Source organism: Platichthys flesus, chromosome 12 (genome assembly GCF_949316205.1).
Source record: "Platichthys flesus chromosome 12, fPlaFle2.1, whole genome shotgun sequence".
Classification (NCBI taxonomy): Eukaryota; Metazoa; Chordata; class Actinopteri; order Pleuronectiformes; family Pleuronectidae; genus Platichthys; species Platichthys flesus.
This window is the reverse complement of record NC_084956.1, coordinates 15918610-15943926: the sequence shown is the minus strand read 5'-3', so window position 1 is coordinate 15943926 and position 25317 is coordinate 15918610. Positions and strand designations below refer to the sequence as shown.

Sequence of the window (25317 nt, the reverse complement as noted above, 5' to 3'; positions counted from 1 at the left end):
ACATGTGAAAATCGCAACTTATGTCCAGGTTAATCCATAAATGCAAAGCTCAACCTTTCAGGACATATATGCTAAGAAGTTGATTCCTTGTATCGTTATTCGCACAGGAAAAAATCAAGTATGAAACCGAAGAGAAAACAAGCAAAGTGGCGTGGGAAAAGAAGATGGCTAACACTCAGAGGAAGTGAGTCAGGGCTTTTCTTCTGATGTTAAATTGTTGTTCAGAGCAAGAAATTGGTGGTAAGCATCATTTCTTTTTTCTTATTCTTCTGCAGTCTTATCCAGAGGCTTGATGGAAAGTCCAAGGACATTTCCAAGATTGCAGCTGATATCACTCAGAATGTGTCTCTGCGGCAAGGCATGGAGAGGAAGAAAGTCATCCAGCACATCAGGGGACTTTACAAGACGGACCTCAGCGCCAGCCGCCACTGGCAGGAGCTGGTGCAACAACTCACTCATGACCGGTATGCACAGAAATATCTTTCTCCCATTGGCGAACGCAATATCGGAAAGTGCAACAAATAAATTGCTTCTGTAGTGATGATAATTATCCTCCTGCTTATTCCATTTAGATTTTAATGACATTTTAATGTGCAGCGGTTTGGCCGTAGTTTGTTTGAATAAATAATTTGGAATGTAATAAAAGATTCTCCCAGTATGCAGAGCACCAGAAAAATGGAAAAGAAAGTAAAATTTATGAGACGGTCAAGTCACGCAAAGGTTTTGATCAACACTTTTCTAAATCTATATCCAGTGAGGTGGGGATGTAGCCAGGTTTTTGATTCTACAGCCACAAATAGCATCTCTGTTAGCATATGCTAACATAGAGCGTACAGCTAAATGCTTACATACTGAATATACAAAAAGGCTTTTTATGCTATTTATCAGGTATAACAATTAGCATCTTCACCATCTTAGTTTAGCATGTGTATGTTCAGTAACATTTTAGCATTCTGGTGGCGCTAGATGACCAGTTTGTCTGCACAGAATTCATCCATTCAGCACCGAGATATTTTAATTTGACTTAATTGGGCGACCAACATTATCATTCATTGAGATATGTTAATTTCACTTTTTATGTGATATTTCAGCTGCTAAAATAATATTTTTGGGTAATTTTGTCCTACACAATTTACTAAATACTGTTTCATCAGACGTTTATGGGAAATTGTAAAATATGAACTTCTGAAAATATTTCAAACATTTCTGAGGACATAAAAACGTCATCTGCCCTGCTGTCAGTTTCCTTCTATACTGATATGAGTAGAACAAAGTGTTTGAGAGAACTGAAATGGTCTATTTCAGAGCGGTGTGGTACGACCAGACATCCTACCCAACATCCTGGCAGTTGGACCCCACCGAGGGGCCGAACCGGGAGCGACGACGGCTACAGAGATGCTATCTTACCATCCCCAACAAATATCTGCTCAAAGACAGACGCAAACTTGAAGGTGGCTACACCCTTTTTTTGCAAAATACTGTCTAGGAACCTTTGTGTTTGTCTAACTTAATCTGACCTTCATCTTCTTCAGACACTATGACACCACCGCTGTCCTTCCTGTTTGAGGATAAGACTCACTCCTCCTTCTCCTCCACTGTCAAAGACAAAGCCACCAGCGAGCCCATCAGGTAGAGCTTTCTCCCTCTCTGTCTAAGCCTTAAGTAAGCATCATGTCCGTCTCAGGATGATCCAAAGAAGACACATTAAGAGATGCCCATGTTTTATTCAGATGGCGAATGTCTTGTTTGAGGAATATCTTTTTGTCCTTAGGTTCACCAGACGGTGCATCAGCGTCGCCCCCTCCAGAGAGACAGCAGGGGAGCTACTTCTGGGTAAGTTGCTGACCGCCGCTCGCAGCTGCTCCATGCATAATACACTCAGGAGGTCAAAAAGGCACAGCGAATAATGTGCTCTCTCTCTGAGCCACTGAGCATATTTCTCTTCCCTCACACACAAGTGTGTGTTACTTATTCAGTGTGGGAAGCTTTTGTTTGTCTTCTTCTTAAAACACCAAATCTTAAACACTCTGCGCTGTGTCACAGGAAAGTCTGGGATGTACTTTGTGGAGGACAATGCTGCTGATGCTCATGACAACCAGGTAAAGACAGACTTTACTGTGTTGACTTTTCCCTCTGCCAAAGGGTGGGGCATTGTATTACGTGAAGAGTCAAACATTTGTGTTTGAACAGAGTCTTCACGGGGAGACAGAGGCACCTTCTTTTTCCTGGACATATGAGGAGATCAAAGAGGTGCACAAGCGCTGGTGGCAGCTGAGAGACAACGCTGTGGAGATATTCCTCACTAATGGCAGGACCCTGCTGATAGCCTTCGACACCACCAAGGTTAGTCAATAACATATTGAATGAAAATTTCAGAAAGAAATGCTGAAATGAAGCAAACATAGCTCGTGACGGGGATAGAGCAAATCCTTTTGCCTAGTTACTTGAACAATTTTTATTTTATTATTGCAAAGAACGGATTCCATTTATTATCAATACCTCTCCCCAGAAGATCTCTGCTGGAATAAAATATATATCAATGTTTCATTTGAATATGAGAATGAATTCACAAGGGATGCACTGTGATCAAAATAACGAGATGAAAGAGCCACTGATGCTCAAAGTAAAAGACGTATGAAAAGACAAAATGCGACTTGAAAAAACCTTTGGTGTGTGAGATAATTGTTGAATTGCCTTTTTGTTATTCTGTTCCTGATGTCTGTCGAGCTGTGAAGTCTGTGCCAGGAATTAAACATGATGATTATAAGATACAGTGCCTTAGCACTCTGTAAGGGGAAAAAAGCCATTATTATTTTGTGCAGCTTTCATTTAGAAACTAAATGTGACACTATGGTAGTACAACTGACTTTTGTACACATCAAGGATTTCAAGCAGGTATTTTCAATGCAGACACGAAGACAGATAAATTAACAAGATAATATTTCCATTTTCTGTTTACTTAAGGTAATGCTTTGGTTATTTGTCCAAACATTAGTGTGCCCCTTAGGAGGAATTGTAATCAGTATGCTGGCTGTTGGTCTGGTTGTTTTCGGCCTTTGTGCATTGATTTTCTCTGACTTGGCTTGGTTTTAAATGCATGAAACGTAAACTAAACTAACTAAAGACAGATTAATTTATTCTCTACAGACAAGAAGGTTCTTTAAGGCACCATGCTTATTATTTCAGTGGTATAGGAAAGACAGAGACACAGCAAGTTTTATCAATCAGATTACAATTGCAAATTAATACTTTTCCAATGTTAACTTCCAGTCCTGTTTGAAATAATCTTAAACTTCTCTCTGTTGTTGTGTTAGTTCCGTGACGACGTCTACCACAACATCCTGACCTCTGATCTGCCCAACCTGCTGGAGCACGGAAACATCACGGCCCTCACGCAGCTGTGGGGCTCTGGTCAGATCTCTAACTTCGAGTACCTCACACATCTGAACAAGCACGCGGGGCGCTCCTTCAATGACCTCATGCAGTACCCTGTGTTCCCCTTTATCCTGCGAGATTACACCAGTGAGACACTCGACCTGCAGGACCCAAGCATCTACAGGTCAGAGCTGGATGATAACTGTACCATGTTTCCCATGCTTTATGAGTGGAGTGTGTCAGGGATCAGTCTTAAGCATTGTAATAAACATTTGTACCTCCACTGTCTTGAGACGCATTAGATAGGACTCTGCTGGCAGGTTTTCTTAAAGTTCTTTCAACCTATTACAATAAATCAGAGCAGAAATTGCTAATAGAGGAACTGTGTTATGTTTAATGAATGACAGTTTTTGCCACAGGGTGATAATTTACCTGTGGTGGTGGGTTGTGTGGTATGTTAGCGATGTGCATGTAGGAAATCAAGCAGTTCAGAGGGGGAGAGTTTAACCCAAGTTATTTCCTGTAGCAACTGTTGACCGATGTTCGCTAAACGTCTCAAATGTGGTCAATACTACAATTCAGTGCAGCTGTGCACTGTGAAGCCGCCAGTTCCCCACTTGGTTATTGCAGAGCATGCAGCTCAGACGGGTGTGTGGCCAGAAGAGTGAAATCAATTGTTTTCGGTTGCTTCTGAGCGATTTTATTTATGTGGGGAGGCCCTCAAGTTGATGCTCTGTGTGTGTGTACAGCTGCTATTACTCCGGACTATGTATCATGTTTTAACTCAATCAAACTGCTAATGGTACAGATATTAAAAAACCAAGGAGCATTAACAGAATTCCTTGTTGTGTCCAGCTTCAGCTCTGTTGCTAGGCAACAGCAATACTGGCGGGATAGGCTGGTGAAGCCAATCATGGAAAACCTCTGTTGACCGTCTCCTTTCAGTTCGGTCTACACAGCCCACGAAGAGCACCTCCTTCGTGGGCCGGGTAGACTGCGCCCCTGAATTGAGATGCAGCTTGTGTAATTTGCCAATTGCGAAAAATCAAAGTTCATTAGTGCTTTGCTTCTCATTTTGTCGTTGCGCAGGAATTTGAACAAACCCATTGCAGTCCAGTCAAAAGAAAAAGAGGATCGATACGTTGACAACTACCGGGTAAGGCCCTGTATTCGCCTTGAGCGTGTGGATTTGATGTTTCGGTATATGAAACCACGCTGACATGTGTACTTGTTGTACAGTACCTGGAGGAGGAGTACAAGAAGGGTGTGCGTGAGGATGACCCCATGCCTCCGGTTCAGCCGTACCACTACGGCTCTCACTACTCCAACAGCGGCACTGTTCTGCACTTCCTGGTCCGAATGCCACCGTTTACCAAGATGTTCCTCGCGTACCAGGGTGAGTCACACTTTAATGTTCGCTACAAGTCAAAGAGGAAAATATTCAGCTAAGTTTGGCAAAAAACAGAACATCTGGAGACTGGAACTGTATTGATCTTATTTTCAAGAATCAGTGTAAGTGTTAACTGACAGTGTTTGGTTCTTTAACGGTAGATAATTATCATACAGTTCCCAGAAGCTTTTAGCAGAGAGCTACCTGTCTGCGTTAAAGTGACAGCTCCATCTTAGTGGAGGCTCAGGCTTTTAGTGCAGAGATACTGGACCTGAGTAGCATGTAGCCGCAGCGGTGTTGCGCCCCACGTATCAGCCATTAAAGGTTACTTCACCTCTGTACTCTCCTCTGTTCTCCTTCTCCTTTTTTATTCCTCGCGTACGAGTTAATTATTTTTTCCATTCATTCGCCTCTGGGCTCTGATCCTCTAAGGCATCTTTTTGTGTCATTGTAAATGTATTCAGCAGACGAGGCGTCTTTGGTCATGAAAGGGAATCTTTTCAATCAGTGAGTTGAATCTGTAATTAGAATGTCTTTGGCCGTACTCAGACCAGAGCTTTGATATCCCGGACCGAACGTTCCACTCCATGAACACCACGTGGAGGCTGTCTTCCTTCGAGTCCATGACTGACGTAAAAGAGCTCATCCCAGAGTTTTTCTACCTCCCAGAATTCCTGGTCAACAGAGAGGGTAATCATTTTTTATTTTTTTATTTTTCTGAATACTTATTCCTTCAGATATTTTTCATTGCTGTTGATTCATCAAATTTGCCGGCACAGGTTTTGATTTTGGGGTACGTCAGAACGGCGAGAGGGTGAATCACGTGAATTTGCCGCCCTGGGCTCGCAACGATCCGCGTCTGTTCATCCTGATCCACCGACAGGCGCTAGAGTCCGAGCAGGTCTCCCAGACGCTGTGCCAGTGGATCGACCTGGTGTTCGGGCTCAAGCAGAAAGGCAAAGCTTCAGTCCAGGCCATCAATGTCTTCCACCCTGCTGTAAGAAGCTGCCAATCACTGTGCTTACTTTGAATTATTAGGAAACAGTTTTGGTTGCTTACAGTTTCACATCACTTTTCACAGACGTATTTTGGCATGGACGTGTCATCGGTAGAAGACCCAGTGCAGCGCCGGGCCCTGGAGACGATGATCAAGACGTATGGACAGACACCCAGGCAGCTCTTCAGCGCCTCTCATATGAGCAGGGCCACCACCAAACTCATGATGGAGGGGGAGCTGCCAGCCGCCATGGGACTCCTGGTTCAGCTGGCCTTCAGAGAAACCAGAGAACAGGCCAAGGAAATAACTTGCCCGGTAATCTACTGTAGTGGTAGTGATTCTAGCACCCTGCTGTGCACTGAGGAAGATATAATTCAATTAGTCATCTCTGAAATGATCTGCTGCTCACCTGGCGATTTCCTCCTCCCAACCCCACAGAGCCCACTGCCGTGGATCAAAGGTCTGAAGTGGGGTGAGTACGTGGGCTCGCCCTCAGCTCCCGACCCAGTGGTGTGCTTCAGTCAGCCGCACGGGGAGAGGTTCGGATCCCTGCTGGCGCTGCCGACGCGAGCCATCTGCGGGCTCTCTTGCAAGTTCTGCCTCATGATGATTTATAGCAAGGAGCAAGGTAGGAGACCCACCACTCAACCATGAGCCAGAATGGATTTAGAGGACGTCACCTCACTCTGTTTATTCTGCACCCTCTCCTCTGTAGGTGTTCGGAGCATGCACAGCACGGACATCCAGTGGTCAGCCATTTTGAGTTGGGGCTACGCAGACAACATATTGAGGCTGAAGAGCAAACAGAGTGAACCACCTATCAACTTTATACAGTGTTCACAACTTCACCAGGTAAGAAGCTCAGAGAACATCAAGGGCTAATGTCAGTGAAAGAAAATATACAAATCTACACTGTAGATAAACCATAGAATGTTTAGATGTTGATAAATATAGACATGACTGCTCCCCAAAAGTGGGGCCAAAAGGTCGCCACCTGGTGGCTGGCTACACCATAGGTCATAAACCCCACATCCTCCATATTAGTGGATGGTAGACCATCAGTACAGTGATGGGATAACCAATAAGCTTTCAGGTCTCTCATTCCTTAACATGTTTCTCTCTTCCCCCCCCCCTCCCCCTCTCTCTCTCCAGGTGACCAGCTGTGCCTGGGTGCCCGATGGCTGCCAGCTATTTACAGGTAGCAAGTGTGGAGTCATCACCGCCTACAGCAACCGCTTCACCAGCACCACGGTAGGTTTCCATGGTGATGTCTCCCTCTAACCTTCCGCCAACACATCGACGGCCTCACTCCACCCACCCTCCTCTCACTAAGCCCCCGACTCTCCTCTCCCCCTCTTTAGACCGCTTCGCTGTGCTCAAACGCCCGGCTTCAGTAGTCACATCACAGTTGCCCTTGAAACACATTTTCCACTGAGTCCACAAGTGAGATTAGGGGTCTGAGAGTTCAGTCATCACAGGTTTTCAGACTTTCATTGGTCCCCACAAACACTATTTCGTTTCTCTGCTCCTGAATCATGTTTCAGTAGCACCTGATCTAATAGGAAAATCCTATTGTATTTTGATTATACAAGTTTTGGGGGAAATTGTTAAACCGTGATACCTCGTCCTTGCTAATGTGTCGCATGAAATATTCAGATCTGTGTGTCCTCTGTATATGGTCTCTAATATATGTCTGGATTTGCATAATGTCCTGCATAGCCATCAGAGATGGAGGTGGAATCTCAGGTTCACCTGTACGGACACACAGGGGAGGTCACCAGCCTGTTTGTCTGCAAACCGTACAGCATCCTCATCAGTGTCAGCGAAGACGGCACCTGCATCCTTTGGGACCTCAACAGGTCAGTGTGAATGAAGTGAGAAATACATCAATCTTATCTTTTCTTTGTGAGGAGACGAATCTAAATTACACAAATTGTTTTTTTCTTCAGACTTTGCTATGTACAAAGCCTCACAGGCCACAAAAGCCCGGTGACTGCCGTGTCCGCCAGCGAGACCACAGGTGACATCGCAACAGTTTGTGACTCAGGTGAGGAACCTCCCACTTCATAACCACAGCGTTCATTTTATCACATCTCCATGATTATTGCCTCGTGCTGAGTCCCTGCTTTGGTGTTAATCACGACTCTTTTTTTTTACCCAGTTGGCGGAGGCAGCGACCTGCGTCTGTGGACGGTGAATGGCGACCTGATTGGTCACGTCCACTGCAGAGAGATCATCTGCTCCGTGGCCTTCTCCAATCAGCCGGAGGGTGTGTCTGTGAACGTCATCGCCGGCGGGCTGGAAAATGGTGTCGTCAGGTGAGCAGAAACTCTTTTTTTATGTTATTGTGTTTGTTTTCTGCTCAACAAACTGATATAGTCTCACTGGTGTTTGTTCAGGTTGTGGAGCACCTGGGATTTGAAACCAGTGAGAGAGATCACCTTTCCCAAATCAAGCAAACCCATCATCAGGTAACAGTGCGGCCATGCTAATTTCCACCATCATTGTTAATATTCTGATTCTGTGGGGAACTCTGCTGATGACGTCCTCTAATGTGTGTCTCAGCCTGACGTACTCGTGTGACGGACACCACCTCTACACAGCCAACAACGAGGGGACGGTGATGGCGTGGTGTCGACGGGACCAGCAGCGCATGAAACTGCCCATGTTCTACTCCTTCCTGAGCAGCTACGCTGCAGGCTGACATTGTGTCTGATGTTTACCCCTGTCCAGTTCACAGCAAGAGAGGCTCCCTCCTCCTCTTTCTCCTTCTCTTCCTTCTCCTCCTTCTCCTCCTCCTCGGGGGAGGACTTGACAGCATGGCATCAAGCTCCCTGATTCCTCCTTGATTTTGAACTAAAGCCATCCCCAGCTGAGCAAACTCTTCTCCCAGCATCAAGAAATGATTATATAAAATAGTATTATATGTATATAAATATATATTTATAAACATACTGAAGTTGAATGTTTTGGGGGGTTGATGAACATTGGTCTGAGGCTGCAACAGACACATGAAATGCATTTGGTTTGGTTTGTTGAGTCTTCTCATTCTTTTGTTTCTGACTGTTGAGATTTTCTTGTGCAAGGTTCCTTGTGTGATGTTGATTTCTTGGTAAGCTGCTATCGTCTGGCCAAAGCCAGACCCAAAGTGTGAAGACCCCCCAGTCTCTCATTTCTTCGCCGCTCCGATCTCCCGCAGCGCGTCGTCTGACAGTTTCCCGGAGACGCTGCAGCAGTCTGGAGGGAGGCAGGGAGCCCATCCTCACGTCCGTCACCGGGACACGACCCGCTCTGTGAGAGTGGGATGCCACTCTGAGGGGCTGTCCACTCCACTCAAGTCTGAGCTGTAGTGTCACGGCCCCACATCGCTGTGTATCTGAGCTCCTAGGGGGGGGATGTGGGGGGATGAATTGCACCTTGTGTTGGATGTACTGTCTTTCTTCTGCATGCTGGGATGAGGCTGACCTTGACTGCGTGACATTTGCTGTCATGATACTTTGTTATTAATGCCTGTCAGCTGAACTGTCCTTTTGCATTGACAACTATTGATATTCATTTATTTTGTAAGAATCACCATGGAGGCTCATCTTTACTTCTCTGCTTGCCTCGTGTTTTACTGTCTGCTGCTCGAATGCACTAAAACCTTTCACTACTTCATTGAGCTCGCGGAGATTCTGAGAGAACGATTAACAAACATTAGCAGAGAGGAACGTCCTGAACTCACTGATGCTTGCTACCTGTGCAGCATGAAGAAAGTTTGTAGCAGATGGAGGCTGGCGCTAGTTTCTGACACTGATGAGGTTTACAGCTTATTTCAGACTCTTATACACTACATTGATCAGTGTGAGAACCAATCGACCAAACATTTCTTTGGATCCATGCAGCTATTCTTTACATTCCCACTCAACTTCCCGCACTTTCTGTTTGTCAGTCATTATTGTATATGAACTGAGCTTGTGTTATATTCCACTAATAAATCCAGGAAGCAATATCAGACATAAACATGCAATATGTCATTTTTGTTAATGAAGTTTCAAAGGAGGAAAAGCCAGAGGTTTGTTCCGCGGCTGTTTAACGACTTGTTTTGCCTTTGTGGTGACTGCAGTGAGCCTTCTGTTGTGAACTCACGTCTTACTTTTCACTAGTGTGTTGGAGAAAGGGAATATTACTTAATCAGATGCCTGACGTCATTCCTTTTGTTGTTTTGATGTTTTTTTCCTCTGCTCACTCAACTCTTTCTGTGTTACTGAGACATGACGGTAAAGCATATGTTTACTTTGTTTTCATGCTTGCACGTGTACATTCAGTTCCTCCCTGTCATTTTTTTAAGTATTTGTCCATGAGAACCACAACCATTTTTTTTCTCTCTCTTTCTGTTTAACATCCATGTGTGAGAATATGATATGTTTGTTGGGTTTGTTTTTTGAGAAAATGGCAAAAAGTCTGAGAGGAAACGTGAAATGTTTTTTTGTGCATTCTGACAGAAGGAAATATTTTTCTGTTGATAACTTAAGCTATGCATAATTTAAGATCGTTGTCTCAGTTTTGCTTATATATTGTGCTGTGTGATCGACCTCTTTGGGCTGGTTGTGCAAGTTGGTGAACCGAGGTTAAGAAAGATCCTATTTTATGTTTTGTTTGTTTGTAAATATGTATGTGTGTGTATGAACAAACCAAGTGATGACTATATTATAAATATATAAATATATATATAAATATTTGAAGGAATATTACTACATGTTGTCTTCTGTGTCCTTTTTTGGAAAGCGGGTGCGCTCAAGAAGATCAAAGGCAAGAAGAACCAAGATGGTTCAGCCTAAATGATATTTTTTAATTTTAACTGAACACTGATTGTGAATAAATCTGCGTTTTTCTAAAATGTTTTTGATCTGGATGCGAATTTCCGTCAAGAGCCTTGTTGTTATGGATGCGGCCCATCATCCGTTGCTATGGGGAGAGCAGGAGGAGGGATGAGGAAGAGAGAGGGGGGGGGGGGGACCCGGTGATGTCAAAGCTGATGTAAAAATGAATTGGGGAAGCCTGCAGATCTGTGGTGTCTTCTGCAACAATAAATCAAATTAGAATAAAAATATATCTTTTTTTTAAAACAGCAGCAAACATTATTTAGATTTTGGTGCGTTTAGGGCCTGTCAGTACAGCAGAGACGCGCCCCCCGGCTCGCTGCTGCAGCTCCTGCTCCACTGATCGAGTGCTTCCTTTCCCCCGCAGCCTGCGTCCTGATCGTCACACGGAGGTTTCCCCCCCTCGCTTGCCTGCGTAACCATCTCTCCGGGTCTAGCCGCGGTTGCTGTGCCAGGACCTCGCCGCCTGGATCATCTTCCTCCGCCGGAGAGCGCACGACTCTGCGCCGCTGACAGGCGAGGTCTCCCCGAAGGGATTTTTCATCTCCAGCGCAAGAGAAGAGAGGAGAAGCGAGGCTGGGATTTCCTCCTATCGTTTCATATTTGACAGATCGTCTTCTAGTGTGTGTGTGTGAGTGTGTGAGGGGCTTTTTTTTCCCTGTGTGTGTGATTGTGTATGTGTGTGCGTGTGTGTGTGCGTTGGGTGGAGTCAACCCGGAATTCTCTAAATTGGAAATCCGCTTGCACATTTCAGGTAGGTCGGCGGCTGCAGCCTCCATTAATAAGCTCATATAAGCGACAGATGCAGGGAATAGGATTGTAACATTAATTATTTTATTCTTCCAATGTAAAAAAAAAAAAAATTGGTGCTGTTTTGTGAGCAGGGCCGCAGCTCGCACGCTGTAGGGTCTCCAGCCATTTATCCCCCCTTTAGAAATGACAGGGTTCGACTGATGCGCAGAAAAGATCGGCTTCGTTACATTATGACAAAAACGTGGATGAGAGAATAAGAAGAAGCCTCAGAAGGGTGCACGGATCGAGGGGGAGACCTGAGTGGATAGAGGGGGGGGGGGGGGGGGGGTAGGCCTGGTTTTATGGCTTCCTGCGAGGGTGTGCTGAAAATCCATAAATTGGCTTTAGACGCGCGAGCAGTGGGATTCAGCCCGCCCGCGACCTCCTTTACCAAACATCTGCTTTGTGTTCACGTCTCTTCGAGCACAGTCACAGCTGGATTCTAAGCGATGGAAATGAAATAAATAAACAAATCCAGGCACAAACAAATGAATCCACACAGATTCACCTCGGTGAGATGCGTCGTGTGCTCGTGCATGTTGCTCTACAAGCACACCGATGTGTTCTGTCCCTCTGGATGAGGAGGGAAGGGCGAAGTGGGGCCCTGCAATCTGCAGAAATGTGTTGGCAGAATAGAAACTGCACATTGTGGAAGACGGTGGAGAAGATGATGGGTGGACAGATCTGAGGCAGAGGAAGGGAAATGTGTTGGTTAGATTCCATAACCCCTCCCCTCACACAGGTCTGCTGAAATGTCCCTGAGCAAAGCACTGTGGCCCTGATGTAAAACACACAGCTCCAAAGAAGTGTGTGTGTGTGTGTGTGTGTGTGTGTTTTCCTGCTTTGTTGCCATCTCCTCCAGCCTCTTGTTGTAAATTATAACTTTGAATTTGAAAATAAAGAAAGTAATCGTGCATGAAAACCGGCAGATAAAGAGACAAACCTCCGTCCGGGTGATGCATTCAAAAGCTCTTTCTTCTGAATAAAATGGAGCTCGGCTGCCTTAAAACACCTTCCCCACACAAAATGGGTCCTTTTGAATTAGAAGAAGAAGAAGAAAAAATAAAGGGTTGTGGCAGAGAACGGCTGATCCAAGGGGCCAGAAACATCAGCCCCCCAGGGGGTTTGCTGCCTTTCTGGGTTTAATGTGATGTTCATTGACTCTGTGTGTCACCCCCCCATCTCCCCTCACCCATTGTGCCTCTGTGTGGCGTCACAGGATCATCATGAAGGACGGAATCGCCAACAACAGCACGGCCAGCATCTCCCATGCCAGGAAAGCTGTGGAGCAGCTGAAGATGGAGGCCTGCATGGATAGGATAAAGGTAGGAGGGCTTTTATTTTGTAAACTGCCACTCTGAGATAAATAGGATAAATGTAACAAAAATATTTGCAATATGTGAATTTACAGATCGCCTGGTGCATGTGTACATTATTCTCAAGTTAAAAATTCAATCCACTTGTTACAAACCTTGATTTAATAAATAGTTTTAACCATTTTTAATTCATAAGATGGAATAAAGATGAATCGTACATATTTTGTTTCCTGTGTGGACGAAGCCATGCTTGCTGCTGTCCAATGCAGGAGTGTTTCAAGGTTCTTTAGGGGCCTTAAGATAATGGAACCTGGGGGCCCCCACACCCCTCCCAAGTAACAAACCACATCCTTCTGATCGCAAATGATTATTTTCTAATCAAAATAAAATACAATTGCAAAGCTTTTAGTAGAAAAAATGGTATCATGGATGGTTCCTTGTCCACTTTTTTCCGATCATGGTGTCTTTACAGTCTCCTGTAAATAGCTGATCATAGAATTTAAGTTTTTCCTTTTACAAGGTTTTAGTGAATTACTGGCTCGGGGCCCCCTCTCAGTTCAGGGCCCCGGACCATTACCTGCATTACCACTAACCCTGTTGCAACGCACCCCTTCCCATGGTTCCCGTCTTAAAGCTCAGCAGCCACTGGCGTCAGCTATATATTTACAGTTCAGACATGGAAGTCAATTCTCTCATCCAACTATCTTTCTATATTATTATACCTTGATTTAAAATGAACCATCAGTAGTGATCATTATGTATCGTATCTGTCCTTCATGGATGATGATCTTTAAAACTGGACTGATTTTCTATAACATTAACACCTAGTACGTAGATATTGTCTTTTTAATTGCACTCATTATTTTTCCCTGACACTTGATGCCATTTATCAGATTGTCTTTCAGCTCCCCCTTTGGAGTTTTCAAAAGACTTTTTTCAAAGACAATGAGTTTCTAAAAGTACCTTCATCACGGAGGTTATGTTTTTTCCCCTGTCTGTTTGCTTAATGGTTTGTTTGTTTATAGGCAAGATTACACAAAAACAACAAAAGGGGATTTCCATGAAACCTGGTGGAAGGATGTGGTATAGCTCAGGGAAGACCCCATTAACTTTGATGTAGATCTGCATCAGGGGGAGAATTTTCTTTTCACCTTCTTTAACATTGCAACATTTTTTACATTTTCATTAAATGGAACATTATATTTCTCTATGGGAGTGTGAAATCTGGTGTAGCCTGATTGAATTGTAGGGGACAGTTGGGCCTTGGAGGAGGTGTGTGCTCCACTGACTGCTATTCTAGTTTATTCCAGTGGTCGACTTCATGATGACAGCTTAATGAATGTTCAAGGCAGCGTCTTTGGACAGGCGTCACATGAAGCCTAGGTTCACTCTGCAGGCACCTGAGTAGTGTCTGTGAGGGATGAACCCAGAGGCAGAGGTATACTCCCTATGATCTATGACCACTTCCGGCTTTGGTTCTCCTCCAGTTTGTGTCATCGTTTCTGAGGGAGATAGTTAAAGCACGTCCTCGGTCATCCCCTTCTCATGCAGGATATCTCCTCATCTTACGTTCCTGTTCTTCGAGGCTTCAGCAGACTCCTGACTTTAAGGTTGAAGTCCTCACCATCTTAAACTCCTGCAGACTTTTATCGTGAAGGAGCACATTACTCCTGAAGTCAACAACTCCTGGTTAAATCTTGACTTTTGAGCCCTGTATATTCTTTATGGCGCAGGTCAGTCCCAATCCTCGTCGTAACACTGCCAGTGTAAATAAAGCCAGTTTTTATTCAACAGAGAGAACCATTCATCGAGGTCATTGTTTTTACAGCGTTGTGTGCTCACCCCAGTAAAAGCTGATTTTCTATGAAAACGTTTGTGGAGTGTGAAGGGACGCCTCCTCTCCAGCGCTTTCATCAACCACCTCTTGTGCAACTTAAAAGGCCGTGTCATCATCTCATCCGGTATGCTCCTCATGTGCTCAGGGAATGATTGCCCCACAGCCCCGAGGCTGTTCCCTCAGCATTATAGCCGAGGCCTGGACGCCTGCCGTACACCATCATCCCGCTAAACACAGCCAAGGCTGCTTCCAAGTGCGCCTTGTCTTTTTGAAAAACAAAGTGATTATAGCCACCAGTTGAAATCGGGGTTTGGAAGATAAAGTTATAGAGAATGGATTAAAGAGGCAATCTTGAAGTTTTTTTTTATTTGTGCGAAGTCACTATATGTCACTGAATGAGTTAAAGCAATGGTGACTGGGCCTGTTTTAATATGTATATATTTATAGTGTTGTGATCGGGGTGTCTGTGGCCACACTCCCGGGACAGACAATGCTATATTAAAGGAGACATATTGTGTAAACATATTATTTCTAGTTTTCCCTTCCTCTTGTGTTTTATAGGTGTTTTGTAAAGTTAGAAGTCCGGCAGACTGCCCCACTGTGATGTCATGGGAAATATCGCGTTTGGACAAGGGGTACTTCAAACGTAAAGCAATTTAGTGCAAATTAATAAATGTTAGCATGCTAATATGTTAAACAGTTGATCCCAGATACTTGCACTTTTTATGTAATTTAGAGACAGTCATTGCAGTAGTGATGTGTGATGGAGCCACAGTCGCAAAGTCCTGTCGATGTGCGAACTTGATGAGTTCTGATTGAGTCTCAGCCGCCAATCATGACAATTCACCATGTTTTTAAAATCATCAATAAATAATTAAAACAAAACTTACTGAAAGTAGAAGCACGTAAACAACCATCTACCTAAAAGGACAGAACCATTGTACCATCCAACATTGCAAAGTGTTAATTGAGGACAAAACGATAAACCTGCTGTCTCGCACGTAATAGTGTCACGGTAAACTAACTGGTTTGTGGTCGTGCTGAAGGTGGAGGATGATTAAGTGTAAAACAGAGTTATCTCAAACGAGGCGGGAAGTGTCGGAATAAATCGAACTTGTCAGCTTTGTTGTCACCTTAGCATTTGATGGAAAAAGAAGTGTCAGGCCTGAATGTAAATGAATCTTAAATGTCACAGTTGATTTCTAACCGAAAGGCTCTCACTCAGTCTGTTTGAGAAACAAATTCAAGTTCTGAATAATTGACTTCTGCTGTTTGTGCTCATGTGAAAAGCTTTTAACGGCGGCAGAGAGGAGTTGGAGTGAAACAAAACAGAAACCGTTTCAGCAGCAGCACGATTTCACATCGCCACTATTTCCTCAGCCGCCGTAGGATGATTGATAGGTCGGCAGCTGTTTGTGCTTTAAAAGCACTCGACACATCAGATGAGGAGATCCGAGTAATCCCCCCCCCCCCCCCCCCCCCCCCCCCCCAAAATAGGAACCTCTGAAGTAACGCGTGGCTGCGGATGAAAGCAGAGAAAAGAGCAGAGATAGAGGAGCAGAGAGAAAAGTTGGCCGCGTCTGACATTTCTTTCAATTTAATTAAGGGATGTGACGAGGGAGCGCGTGTCTCTGAGAGTGGAGTGGTCTCTGTGCGGCTGATTGAGGGATCACCACCTTCTCATTAATTGCTCAATCAGCCAAAGGAATGTGATCTGTGCTAATTAGAAGGACGCTCCCTCCATCATGGGGCTGCAGTGTAATTACAGTCTGGGCCTAATGACACACACCGTGCAGTACCACTCTTTGTCCTGCGGGGCTCCCGTGTTTCTGCAGCCACCCACGGCTGCAGGGACACGATGATACACTTGCTACGCTGATGAGGATCACGAGGATAAGTTATTTACTTGCTTTTGCAGGCGATTGGTTTGTCAATGTTTTCCCGCCTTGTGTCGGCTGGAGACCGAGATCAGTGACTGAATCGGGTCTGGAGATAAAACGTTTTTTAAAATAAATGGGTAGATAATCAGCCATCACAGGTGTTTTGTGTCCTCAGAGTATTTTTTTAATATGATGAGCCTCTAGTGTGATTATGAAACCAAATAAATTGAGTTAGATCAGAAATTATATTTGATTTGAAACTGATTAGTTCAGACCTGGGACCTTTTTCATGGGGGGGGGGGGGGGGGGGGGAGGGATTAGGGGGTTGTAACATTAACGATTATCAAAGAATACCTTTTTCAACTCATTTAATGAAGCTAGTTGGTGTGCATCTGGCAAGTATGTCATATAAATAGTGAATTATTCTACGGAATATTTAGTGATTATCTGTTGTAAGAAATAATAATTAAGTATTTCACCATGCTGTTTGACCTCAACCCTCCCACTGTTCGACCCAACGTTTCCCCCTCCATTATAACGTGGGCTCCTAAACACCGATTTGTGTATATTGTTCTGTGTATCCACTGATAATTGACATTGTATATTTATTTCTTCTCTTACATGCAAAACCACACCTCCCAGTGTTGTTCAGAGTTCCTTCAGTCTTGTAAACCATTTGTAAAGCAACTACTTTCCAAATTTAGCGTAGAAAATGTCACCTTTATTTCCTGACGTGTGAGGTGAATTAAGCAATCGCTGACTTATCAGTTTTTATTAGCAACAGGGGATTCACAAAAATACAGACAGGAGCACAGCACAGGTGCTGTGAGTGTGACATAAATAATAAAGACGCATTAGCTGGAGGAAGGTGACTGCAGCCTTTAGAGCGGAGAGCCAACAGAATCATGCAGAGAGGTGACCATGTGTGAGAATACTGCTGTGTCATTTCTTTTGGCCGGGGAACTTAATGTGTCGGATGTTCTCTTGTAACTGAACACAGGAATTACATTTTGCCTGTTTCTAATTGAGGAAGTGGACAGTCAGTACTTAGTGGTGCCAGTGAAGCAGCAGAGACACCATCATGCATTAGTAGTTTGAAGAGGACTTTGACTTTGGATGAAGTCATTCAAACGTGTAAAGCACTTACGTGCAAATTAACAAATGCAGCAGGCAAACATTCTAAATCATGGACTGTGGGCTGTATGAAGATGCAATGAAGTGTTGCACAGAAATGGCGCTAAAATATGCCAGATCCGGGGCTGCCATCTTGTGATGAAATTTGGAGCCAGAGTCTAAGATTCCTGCTGATACATACTTTCAACCAATCTTGAGTTAGTCTCAGCTCTCAATCATTACATTTCACCCTGTCTTTACAGCATCAAATATCTCATCTCAGAACAGGAACACTGCTGTGCGTCGTTACAGCCCCTCTGAGCGTCTGGCCAGTTTCTACTCTCAGTCTTGTTTGCGTCTGGCGGGATCAGCAGGAGGTAGCCCAGTGGTTTATAACACTTGGCCCCTGAAAATGAAGCAGTGACCCCTCATCACAGCTGATTTCCTCAGTGTGGACGTGAGGTCTGAATCCTGTCTCCTTCTAGCACTGCTCCATTTGAAGGATTTTTAGATGCCCTGAAGAGCTGAAAGCTATATTGAAGGCAATTAGAGATCTGGCCGCTATTTAAACTTGTAAAATCAGTGACTGTCCCTCTTTACAATGGTGGAATATAATTTGTTCTTGTGCCATTAATCATCCTGCAAACTCAGATTTGTTTTGAGGCTTTTTATGAGAATAACTAACCCCGGGAGGGCAACTGAGGTAAAGATGGATAGAGAAGAAGTATGACTCAGACCTTTGGCAAACAAGGTTGAAGACTAGAATAGTAATTTTCTAATCATCAATTAATCCCATGAAAAGACCAAACTAACGATGAGCAACAAGCAAGTTTACTCCTTTTTGAGAAATAATCAAGAAATTACAATTCCCATCTTGTTTTTGGACATTTCTGAGCCTTTTTTAAGTTCATTTTTTAGCTGTTTAATACATTTGCATTCTTTATGGGCTAAAGACATCAGAAAGATGGGACTGAAGAACGCATCCCTTTTTTATGTCTTTAAATGGGATTTGTTGCCATCAAGTGAAATATAGAATAAATCGAGCCATGTTGTTCTTTTAAAATCCATAAATCTCAGCACCTGATATTAATCCTGAACCTCTCGACTGGACAGGCTTAGGCTGCGACAATAAAACTCTATAACTCCCTGCTTAAGAGGAAATGTGAGGAGCAGCGTGATGGATTTTGTGTGTTGTATTCTTCTGTGAGAGCAGCAGTGGGCGAGGTGAAGTGGCAGGCAGGAGATCAGATGTCTCGGTCCTGCACGTAGATCCCTGAGCCCTGACCCTCCCACCTGATGCAGCTGCTCCTCTCCACTTGCAGCCTCCTCTCCCCGTAGCCTCCGTCTCCGCTCCCAAGTGAAGCCTGTATTCACTTATACAGTCAGACTCTAAATTGTTCCGTCTGTTTGACCTTGAAATTATAATATGCAAGTTTTCCCACAGAGGCAGGAAGTATTTTGTTAGTCCCGACCTCTTTATCCCACAGTACAACTCGTCAGTCATTCTGAAGAGTTGTTTTCTGCTCCTGCAGAAAACGAAATACGAAATACATTCCATATGCTACGTCCAAGAAACAGGAGCCAGGCACCATTCATCCAAACTTTGGGTGGGTTTAATGTGGATCAAGTTAGCTCCCACAACATTGTTTACCAGAACATACACACAGGGAGCTGTTGAACATAGTGTAAGTTTAAATAAAGATACACATCACACAACACTCTTTTCCAGTTTACCTTGCTTTATTCACCTCGTCACATTTTTTACTCTTGTCTTCATCAGGCTGTTGTCAGCCTGTGTTTGCACTTTCATTATATTGCCCCTTTGCCTTGACAGGACCTATATATACAACTTTTCAAAAGCTCTCTCACAAATTATAATTCATCTAAACCCATGAGTGGGTAAAACGGTTAAAACGTGTTTTTTAAAGTCATGCTACGCTGTTGTTCCAGAGCAGTGTTGATCACTCCACCACTTTGGGCCACACTGAAGAATCTCAACATGGTCGTCAGAGGATGAATCCTGATAACTCTGGGGTCCACCCTGACATCCTCACCCCTTCATCAGGGGCAAAAATGGGAATATTCCAAACAGTTTAGTTTCAGACCAAATTCCTGCGACTCTAAGGACAATCCCATCAGTCTCCGCTACATTTTTGTTTTAGGGCTATTAGGACAATGTTAGCAGGATAAGACACCAAACCAAAATGATTAACCGACTACAGTCAACATGTAACAAGCTGGCTAGCATTCGTATTTAGCTCAATATGCTACTGTACAGGTTATTAGAGCTACTGGCGTAGCTGTCTCATGCATTACAAGACAACTTTGTCTTTCAATCAAAATATTCAAAAAAGAGCATCTCCAAGTCTTATCCACTTTGTAACATTCATCAAGAAAGATCACCCCTAGACAATGACATTTATTATTTAAACTAAACTTCATATTCATATCAATTAATAGTTTATCAGCAATATTTTAATCCAGTGAACTCCTTGTAAAGACCTTTTGTCTTGGCTTAAACTTAAATATAAAAAATCCAATAAACCTCTATGAACAAGCAGCTCCTTTAAATCTCTCTCTCTCTCTCTCTCTCTCTCTTTCTTTCTCTCTCTCTCTCTCTCTCTCTCTCTCTTCATGGATTACATTTCTAAAGTGATTATTATTGATTATTAAATTATATGATGGTGAAATGACAGAAGATGACGCAAGGGAGGTGCAACAAAAGTTCCTGGTTCGCTCTGAGTTTTGAAGTCATACAAGGATAAGAAAACTTGAAACAAATCCAGAAACCACCTCATGAAGGCAGGATGGCTCGACAACATAAAAAGATGAGAAAGCCTGCTGGAAGAGACTACTTTTTTTGATCTCGGTCGTTCAAAAAACATCAAACATCATTTAAAAATGAAATGTTCGTTTCAGAGAGGGATTCTGGTAAACAAACATTTCTTTAGACGTAGATCTTAAAAGTGCATTGTGTAAGATTTAGGTGAATATAAAATAATCCTAAAGATGTTTTCACTTGTGTTTCATCTGAATTGTACAAATTGTTGTTTTCTTTACCCTAGAATGGGACCCTTATATTTTAATACTTTATATTTAAGAGAGTGGATCCCATCTACTGTAGTAGCCCAAACTGAACAAACTAAACACATTTTGAGTTTTTACGACATCTGAAGGCTACCACAGGTTCTCTTTCGTGTTGGAAGAGGAGGGTGAGGTGAGGCGTATTCAGTAATTCTACACACTGAACCTTTAATGAGGGGCCGAGCACCTACGGTGGGAGGCCCTATTGTATTTCGAAGGATTTGTATTTCCCTTTTTGGGCTTTTTCAGGTCCTAGACATGTTCAAATCGTTACCAAAGTTTGGAGGGAATTCAAACCCTAAAAAGTCATTGTATTCTGGAGTAATTTGAAAAGGGCCTGGCCAAATGGTTCAACAGCACAATCTAAGGAAAACCCCCCCAGTTAGCTCTCACCGAACTTCACAAAAATCGTAGCCCAGATGTATTTTGGGTTATTTTGCGACAGTGAGAGAAACGTCTGATGATCTCTGCATGTTCTTTTGTCTCAACATTTCAGGTGTCCAAAGCAGCTGCCGACCTGATGGCGTACTGTGAAGCCCACATACGCGAGGATCCCCTCATCGTGCCCGTCCCCGCCTCAGAGAACCCTTTCCGGGAGAAGAAGTTCTTCTGCACCATCCTCTGATGACCTGCGAGGGGCGCACAAGTGCAGGCATGGCGTTGCCTGGCTTCTCTGTCTTCACCACACCTGAAGCTACTGGCCACAGGCGTTGAGTTGAGTTTTGCCCCAGCGGACACTCTGTTGTTGGTCAGCTCTGTCCTGGTGGCTGAAGGTTTTGGGGGAGTCAGCTACCAAACTGGCAACCCGGCGAACGTATCATGTCTTGTTAACTAGGTTTGTTATTGCTTTGTTATTAGAGAACAGCCTTGCTCAGTGCTTAATGAGATGAGAGATGTTTTTTTCCCTTCTTTTCTTTTGTTGTGCTAGATCTTAACATGCCTCAGGAAACAGGAATTTGCCCAGTGTTTACTTCTTTTTAAACCTTTAGTCCCTTTCTCCGTATCCGAATGAAAAAACATTCATCGTTGTATTAAATTGAAGAATTGAACACATTAGCAGGAACGCCTACTGTACTGAAATCGGACACTACCCTCATTAGTGGTTTTCTGTTTCAATTTGCCTCCAGAGTCACCAACAATTAACCTGCTCCTTTTAGTGCTGGAACAGAAACCTTATCTGGCACACTAAATGATTTCAGTTAGTGGGAACCAAGCGGGCGGCTGCACGTCGCCTCTGCTGCAAATAAATAAACAGACCCTCTGCTTATTGAAAGGCTAATGTTTCAGCAGCGAGACGAGTTCTTCAGGGTTATCACTGTGCAAACAACCCTTAAGTCAAAAAAATAATTTATGAATCTGCCGCTTCCTTCCCCTGGTTCCGCTCTAATGCACTCCACCTTTACCGCTCTATTTGATTTACTCCTCGTACGTTTCATCCACTTTGAATTAGAGACACTATCAGTTCATCCTTTTCGCAGGATGTCTTAACTTTCTCATTTGTTCGCTGGGCATGTTTCCTGAGCCTGATTCTTTTTTGCCTGTCCTAGAGTGAATGGCACGGCCTTTGACATTAATGCCAAACCGAGAGGCCTGCATGTTTCTCTGCTCCTTTTTGACAGCCTCCTGTGTTTCCGAGAGACTGTCGGGTCTTTTAGAGTGTACAGTATGTTACAGTGCCAACTTCTGTGAGAGCAGCGTGATCCTCACACTGTGGTCACACAGCCTTCTTTTCTGTTTTTGTTTAGATTTTGAACAAAAAGCACACTGTCGAAAACGTTTCCTTTACCTGGTAGTTGAATAGCATTTGCTGATTTTTACGATGAATTGTTATGATCGTTATTAATATTGTTATTATCAGTAGTATTATTGAATATTTGTTGCATAGCACTCACAGCTACATGATGTGTAGTGCTACCGAGCTTGTATGATACTTAGGAAGGGAAACATTTATAAATCATGCAATTATTGATACTATCTGAGTATTTTTTAAATACAACTCTAAGGGTCGGTTTACATTATATGATCCCTTCGGTGGTTCAGACTTTTGCATCATTGTTTCTGTAAAATTTAAATAAATTTTCTCCTGGTACTTGAACTAGCATTAGGAATCAAACTCGGATACTGGACCATCACCAACTCAAACTATTGGACTCAAATTGTTTTCAGGATAATTATCATTGTTATTTTTTCCTGTGTGAACAACCTGAGACTGACCTCAGGACGCTCTCACTGACCTCATCGTAAGGATGGTGCCAATTCTGAAACAAGAAATATAACAGCTAGAGATGAATATTGCATGGATTTATTTCTATCTATAACAGAGAGAACTATTATGAAATGAAATATTGCCTCTTCATTGAATTTTCTGGGTGCTACTCTGCACAGAATAATCTCATTGGAGTGCGGATATGTCGTGCAGCTGTATTCATGAATGGTATTATTGTTTTGGGAAACAATAGCATTTAAATAGCAGGCTTTGTAAAATCCTACTTTGGATCAAATGAATTAAAGGAAAAGGGCAACCCAGATGTGCTGTGTCTTCCCAATTTCTGTTCCGTGTCTCTCCTTCACTTTTCCGGATACATTCTGACCGATCGCACTGATAACATGAATAAAAGCCGCTTGCCGATTGTCCGGCTCTGACAGAGTTACATGATATTCTGGTGCGTGCGACCTCCTGTGGCTGAGCTGAACCACAGGCCATCTGGATGCACTCTACTTGTGTCGTGTGCATTTTTATTTTTTTTAAAGAATATGATTCAATTCAGCGTCTGCCAGTTTGCCTGCCACAGTGTCGAGGGGAAATAAGCAATACATCTGCTGACTCCGCAGGTCGCATGAATAATGTCCCCGATAATGATTCAGTATTCCAGCCATGCCTGCATTTATAGCCTCATCTGTGACAAGACTGAAATTACTATTTCACTATACTGTAGGGCTGGTGATCATGTTGGTTTCAAAATTGCTTTTTTTCACCGAATAAGTCATACAAGGAAATCAAGTTGGAGATATATTAAAAAACAGCACAAGTACAGGTTGTACAGAACACTACAGACGCTGGTGATGAACGACATTGATAAGACCCTCACGGATTTCTCTGAACTGAACCCAAAGCAGCAGGATGTAATTAAAGAGAAGCAGAGTCACAGACGAGGATTGTGGTTTAAGGCTCATCACAGCTGTGGTGACGATTATTTATCTACGTTCATTTCAAGGTAAAGAAAACAAAATGGCACATCTCTTTTAGTTTTTTCCAATTAATGATTAGGTGTTACATGAACAAACTAATTTGTTTTTCTAACCCGGTGAGATTTTTTTTTTTTTTTACGCTCTTCCTACAAAAAAGTGACGTAACCAACCCAATGCACCAGTGAGAACATAGCATAACCACAAAATGATCTTTGTTGATGGGTTGTTTAGGGCTAATGATCACATTAGATTAGTTTGTCTGAGACTATTAGGAGATAATAATAGGTTTCATCACTTTAAATTCAATTGTTGGTCATTTACTGATGACTAATTTAGCTTCTAGCGACTCATTTGAAAAGTGAAAACCAGTTATTACACTGTATTATGTAAATTCTTTCTTTTTTTTAACAGTTTATATCCAACGACAACACCTTCAAAGCTTTTCTGGGTAAATCAAATATAGAGGAGAGATACAAAATGGATGTACCACAAACTAAGAGTAGAAATTCAATAAGTAGGACTGAATATTATTTGGTATGCACATGGTTCCCAGCTGGGACCTGGCTGGATAACAATAAATTAATAAATACATGGAGAAAAGTACAGTGAGTGAGGAGTGTTTGGAACTGTGCAATGTGAAAGACAAACTGAAAGGTACTGCACACACAAAAGTATAAACAGTATAAATATAACATGAATCAGTTTTGACCTCCAGATAAAAAGTTGAATAAGAGTTGAGAGCATTACAAAATAAGTTGGGATAGATAAGGTTTGGATATCTGCAGTAGAGCGAGATTTTAGGTTGTGTTTGAAGAAATGAAATGCTATGAATAGCCTTTTCCTTTCAAATGAATAATGTGTTGCATAGAGAAAACTAAATCACTGTAATGAGTATATCTATGATTTTGACTCCAAAAGAATTATATAATGCACAGGAAAGTAATTATCCCTTAGGCAGTAGGTTATCTAATATCAGGGATCTGAGCTGGAGCAATTTTACAAATTGAGCAGTGATCCCCCCAAAGTGTATGCAAAAACATACGAGAAAACTAATAATTTCTGATAGATTATTTACCTACAGCGTCAGCCGGCTGTTCTGCAGCAGTTTCTCAATGATTTCCTCTCATAACATCGGCACACAATGCAGTTGCATGCCAGTGTTTTCCATTACTTTATTATTTTCCCCTGGAATGGGACGGTAAGGTCTCTAAAATAACAATGATGCCACAATGGAACTCCATTAAAATCAATACAAATGAAATGTTTACGAGCATGGCAGCTGGCGCTCTTGGTGGCGTGGCCCTCTCGTCCTCTCATGGAGAACCACTGGTGCTCCCGGAGTCTGAAGAAATAGTCGTCAAGCGTCCCTCGCCATGCACAATAGATTCCGCTTAAATCATTCATGTGCAGCAATGAGGACCTGCTTTAATATTCCCAAATCTTAAAGCATTTGCACATCACCTGGATCTTAGAGGGATGAAA

General features: G+C 43.1%; 2 protein-coding genes across 4 annotated transcripts in view; both read left to right on the top strand.

Annotated features, from left to right (window-relative positions):
• Positions 1–10495, top strand: part of lyst (lysosomal trafficking regulator) — a 51905-nt gene extending 41410 nt beyond the window's left edge. For all 3 annotated transcript variants that reach the window (XM_062400798.1, XM_062400797.1, XM_062400795.1), the window contains exons 34-54: positions 108–184; positions 276–464; positions 1306–1451; positions 1533–1629; positions 1772–1833; positions 2044–2099; positions 2191–2343; positions 3315–3559; positions 4465–4531; positions 4615–4771; positions 5315–5455; positions 5545–5762; positions 5847–6077; positions 6201–6390; positions 6478–6614; positions 6915–7013; positions 7482–7621; positions 7712–7809; positions 7924–8080; positions 8162–8233; positions 8328–10495. In XM_062400798.1, the coding sequence (XP_062256782.1) occupies positions 108–184; positions 276–464; positions 1306–1451; positions 1533–1629; positions 1772–1833; positions 2044–2099; positions 2191–2343; positions 3315–3559; positions 4465–4531; positions 4615–4771; positions 5315–5455; positions 5545–5762; positions 5847–6077; positions 6201–6390; positions 6478–6614; positions 6915–7013; positions 7482–7621; positions 7712–7809; positions 7924–8080; positions 8162–8233; positions 8328–8466 (2871 nt within the window). In that variant the 3' untranslated portion in view covers positions 8467–10495. The remainder of the gene's footprint in view (positions 1–107; positions 185–275; positions 465–1305; positions 1452–1532; positions 1630–1771; positions 1834–2043; positions 2100–2190; positions 2344–3314; positions 3560–4464; positions 4532–4614; positions 4772–5314; positions 5456–5544; positions 5763–5846; positions 6078–6200; positions 6391–6477; positions 6615–6914; positions 7014–7481; positions 7622–7711; positions 7810–7923; positions 8081–8161; positions 8234–8327) is intronic.
• A 381-nt stretch (positions 10496–10876) lies between these two features.
• LOC133965850 (guanine nucleotide-binding protein G(I)/G(S)/G(O) subunit gamma-4) lies at positions 10877–23172 on the top strand. Its single transcript, XM_062400424.1, has 3 exons — positions 10877–11378; positions 12636–12741; positions 21143–23172. Exons 2-3 carry the CDS (start codon positions 12643–12645, stop codon positions 21269–21271), a joined length of 228 nt encoding a protein of 75 aa, XP_062256408.1. The 5' UTR covers positions 10877–11378; positions 12636–12642; the 3' UTR covers positions 21272–23172.
• The last annotated feature ends 2145 nt before the right edge of the window (positions 23173–25317 follow it).

Excerpts from the sequence above, each read along its gene's own strand:
- LOC133965850 (XM_062400424.1), top strand. The coding sequence starts at position 12,643 with ATGAAGGACGGAATCGCCAACAACAGCACGGCCAGCATCTCCCATGCC. Across the intron at positions 12,742-21,142 it reads CCTGCATGGATAGGATAAAG|GTGTCCAAAGCAGCTGCCGA; the intron begins GTAGGAGGGCTT and ends TCAACATTTCAG.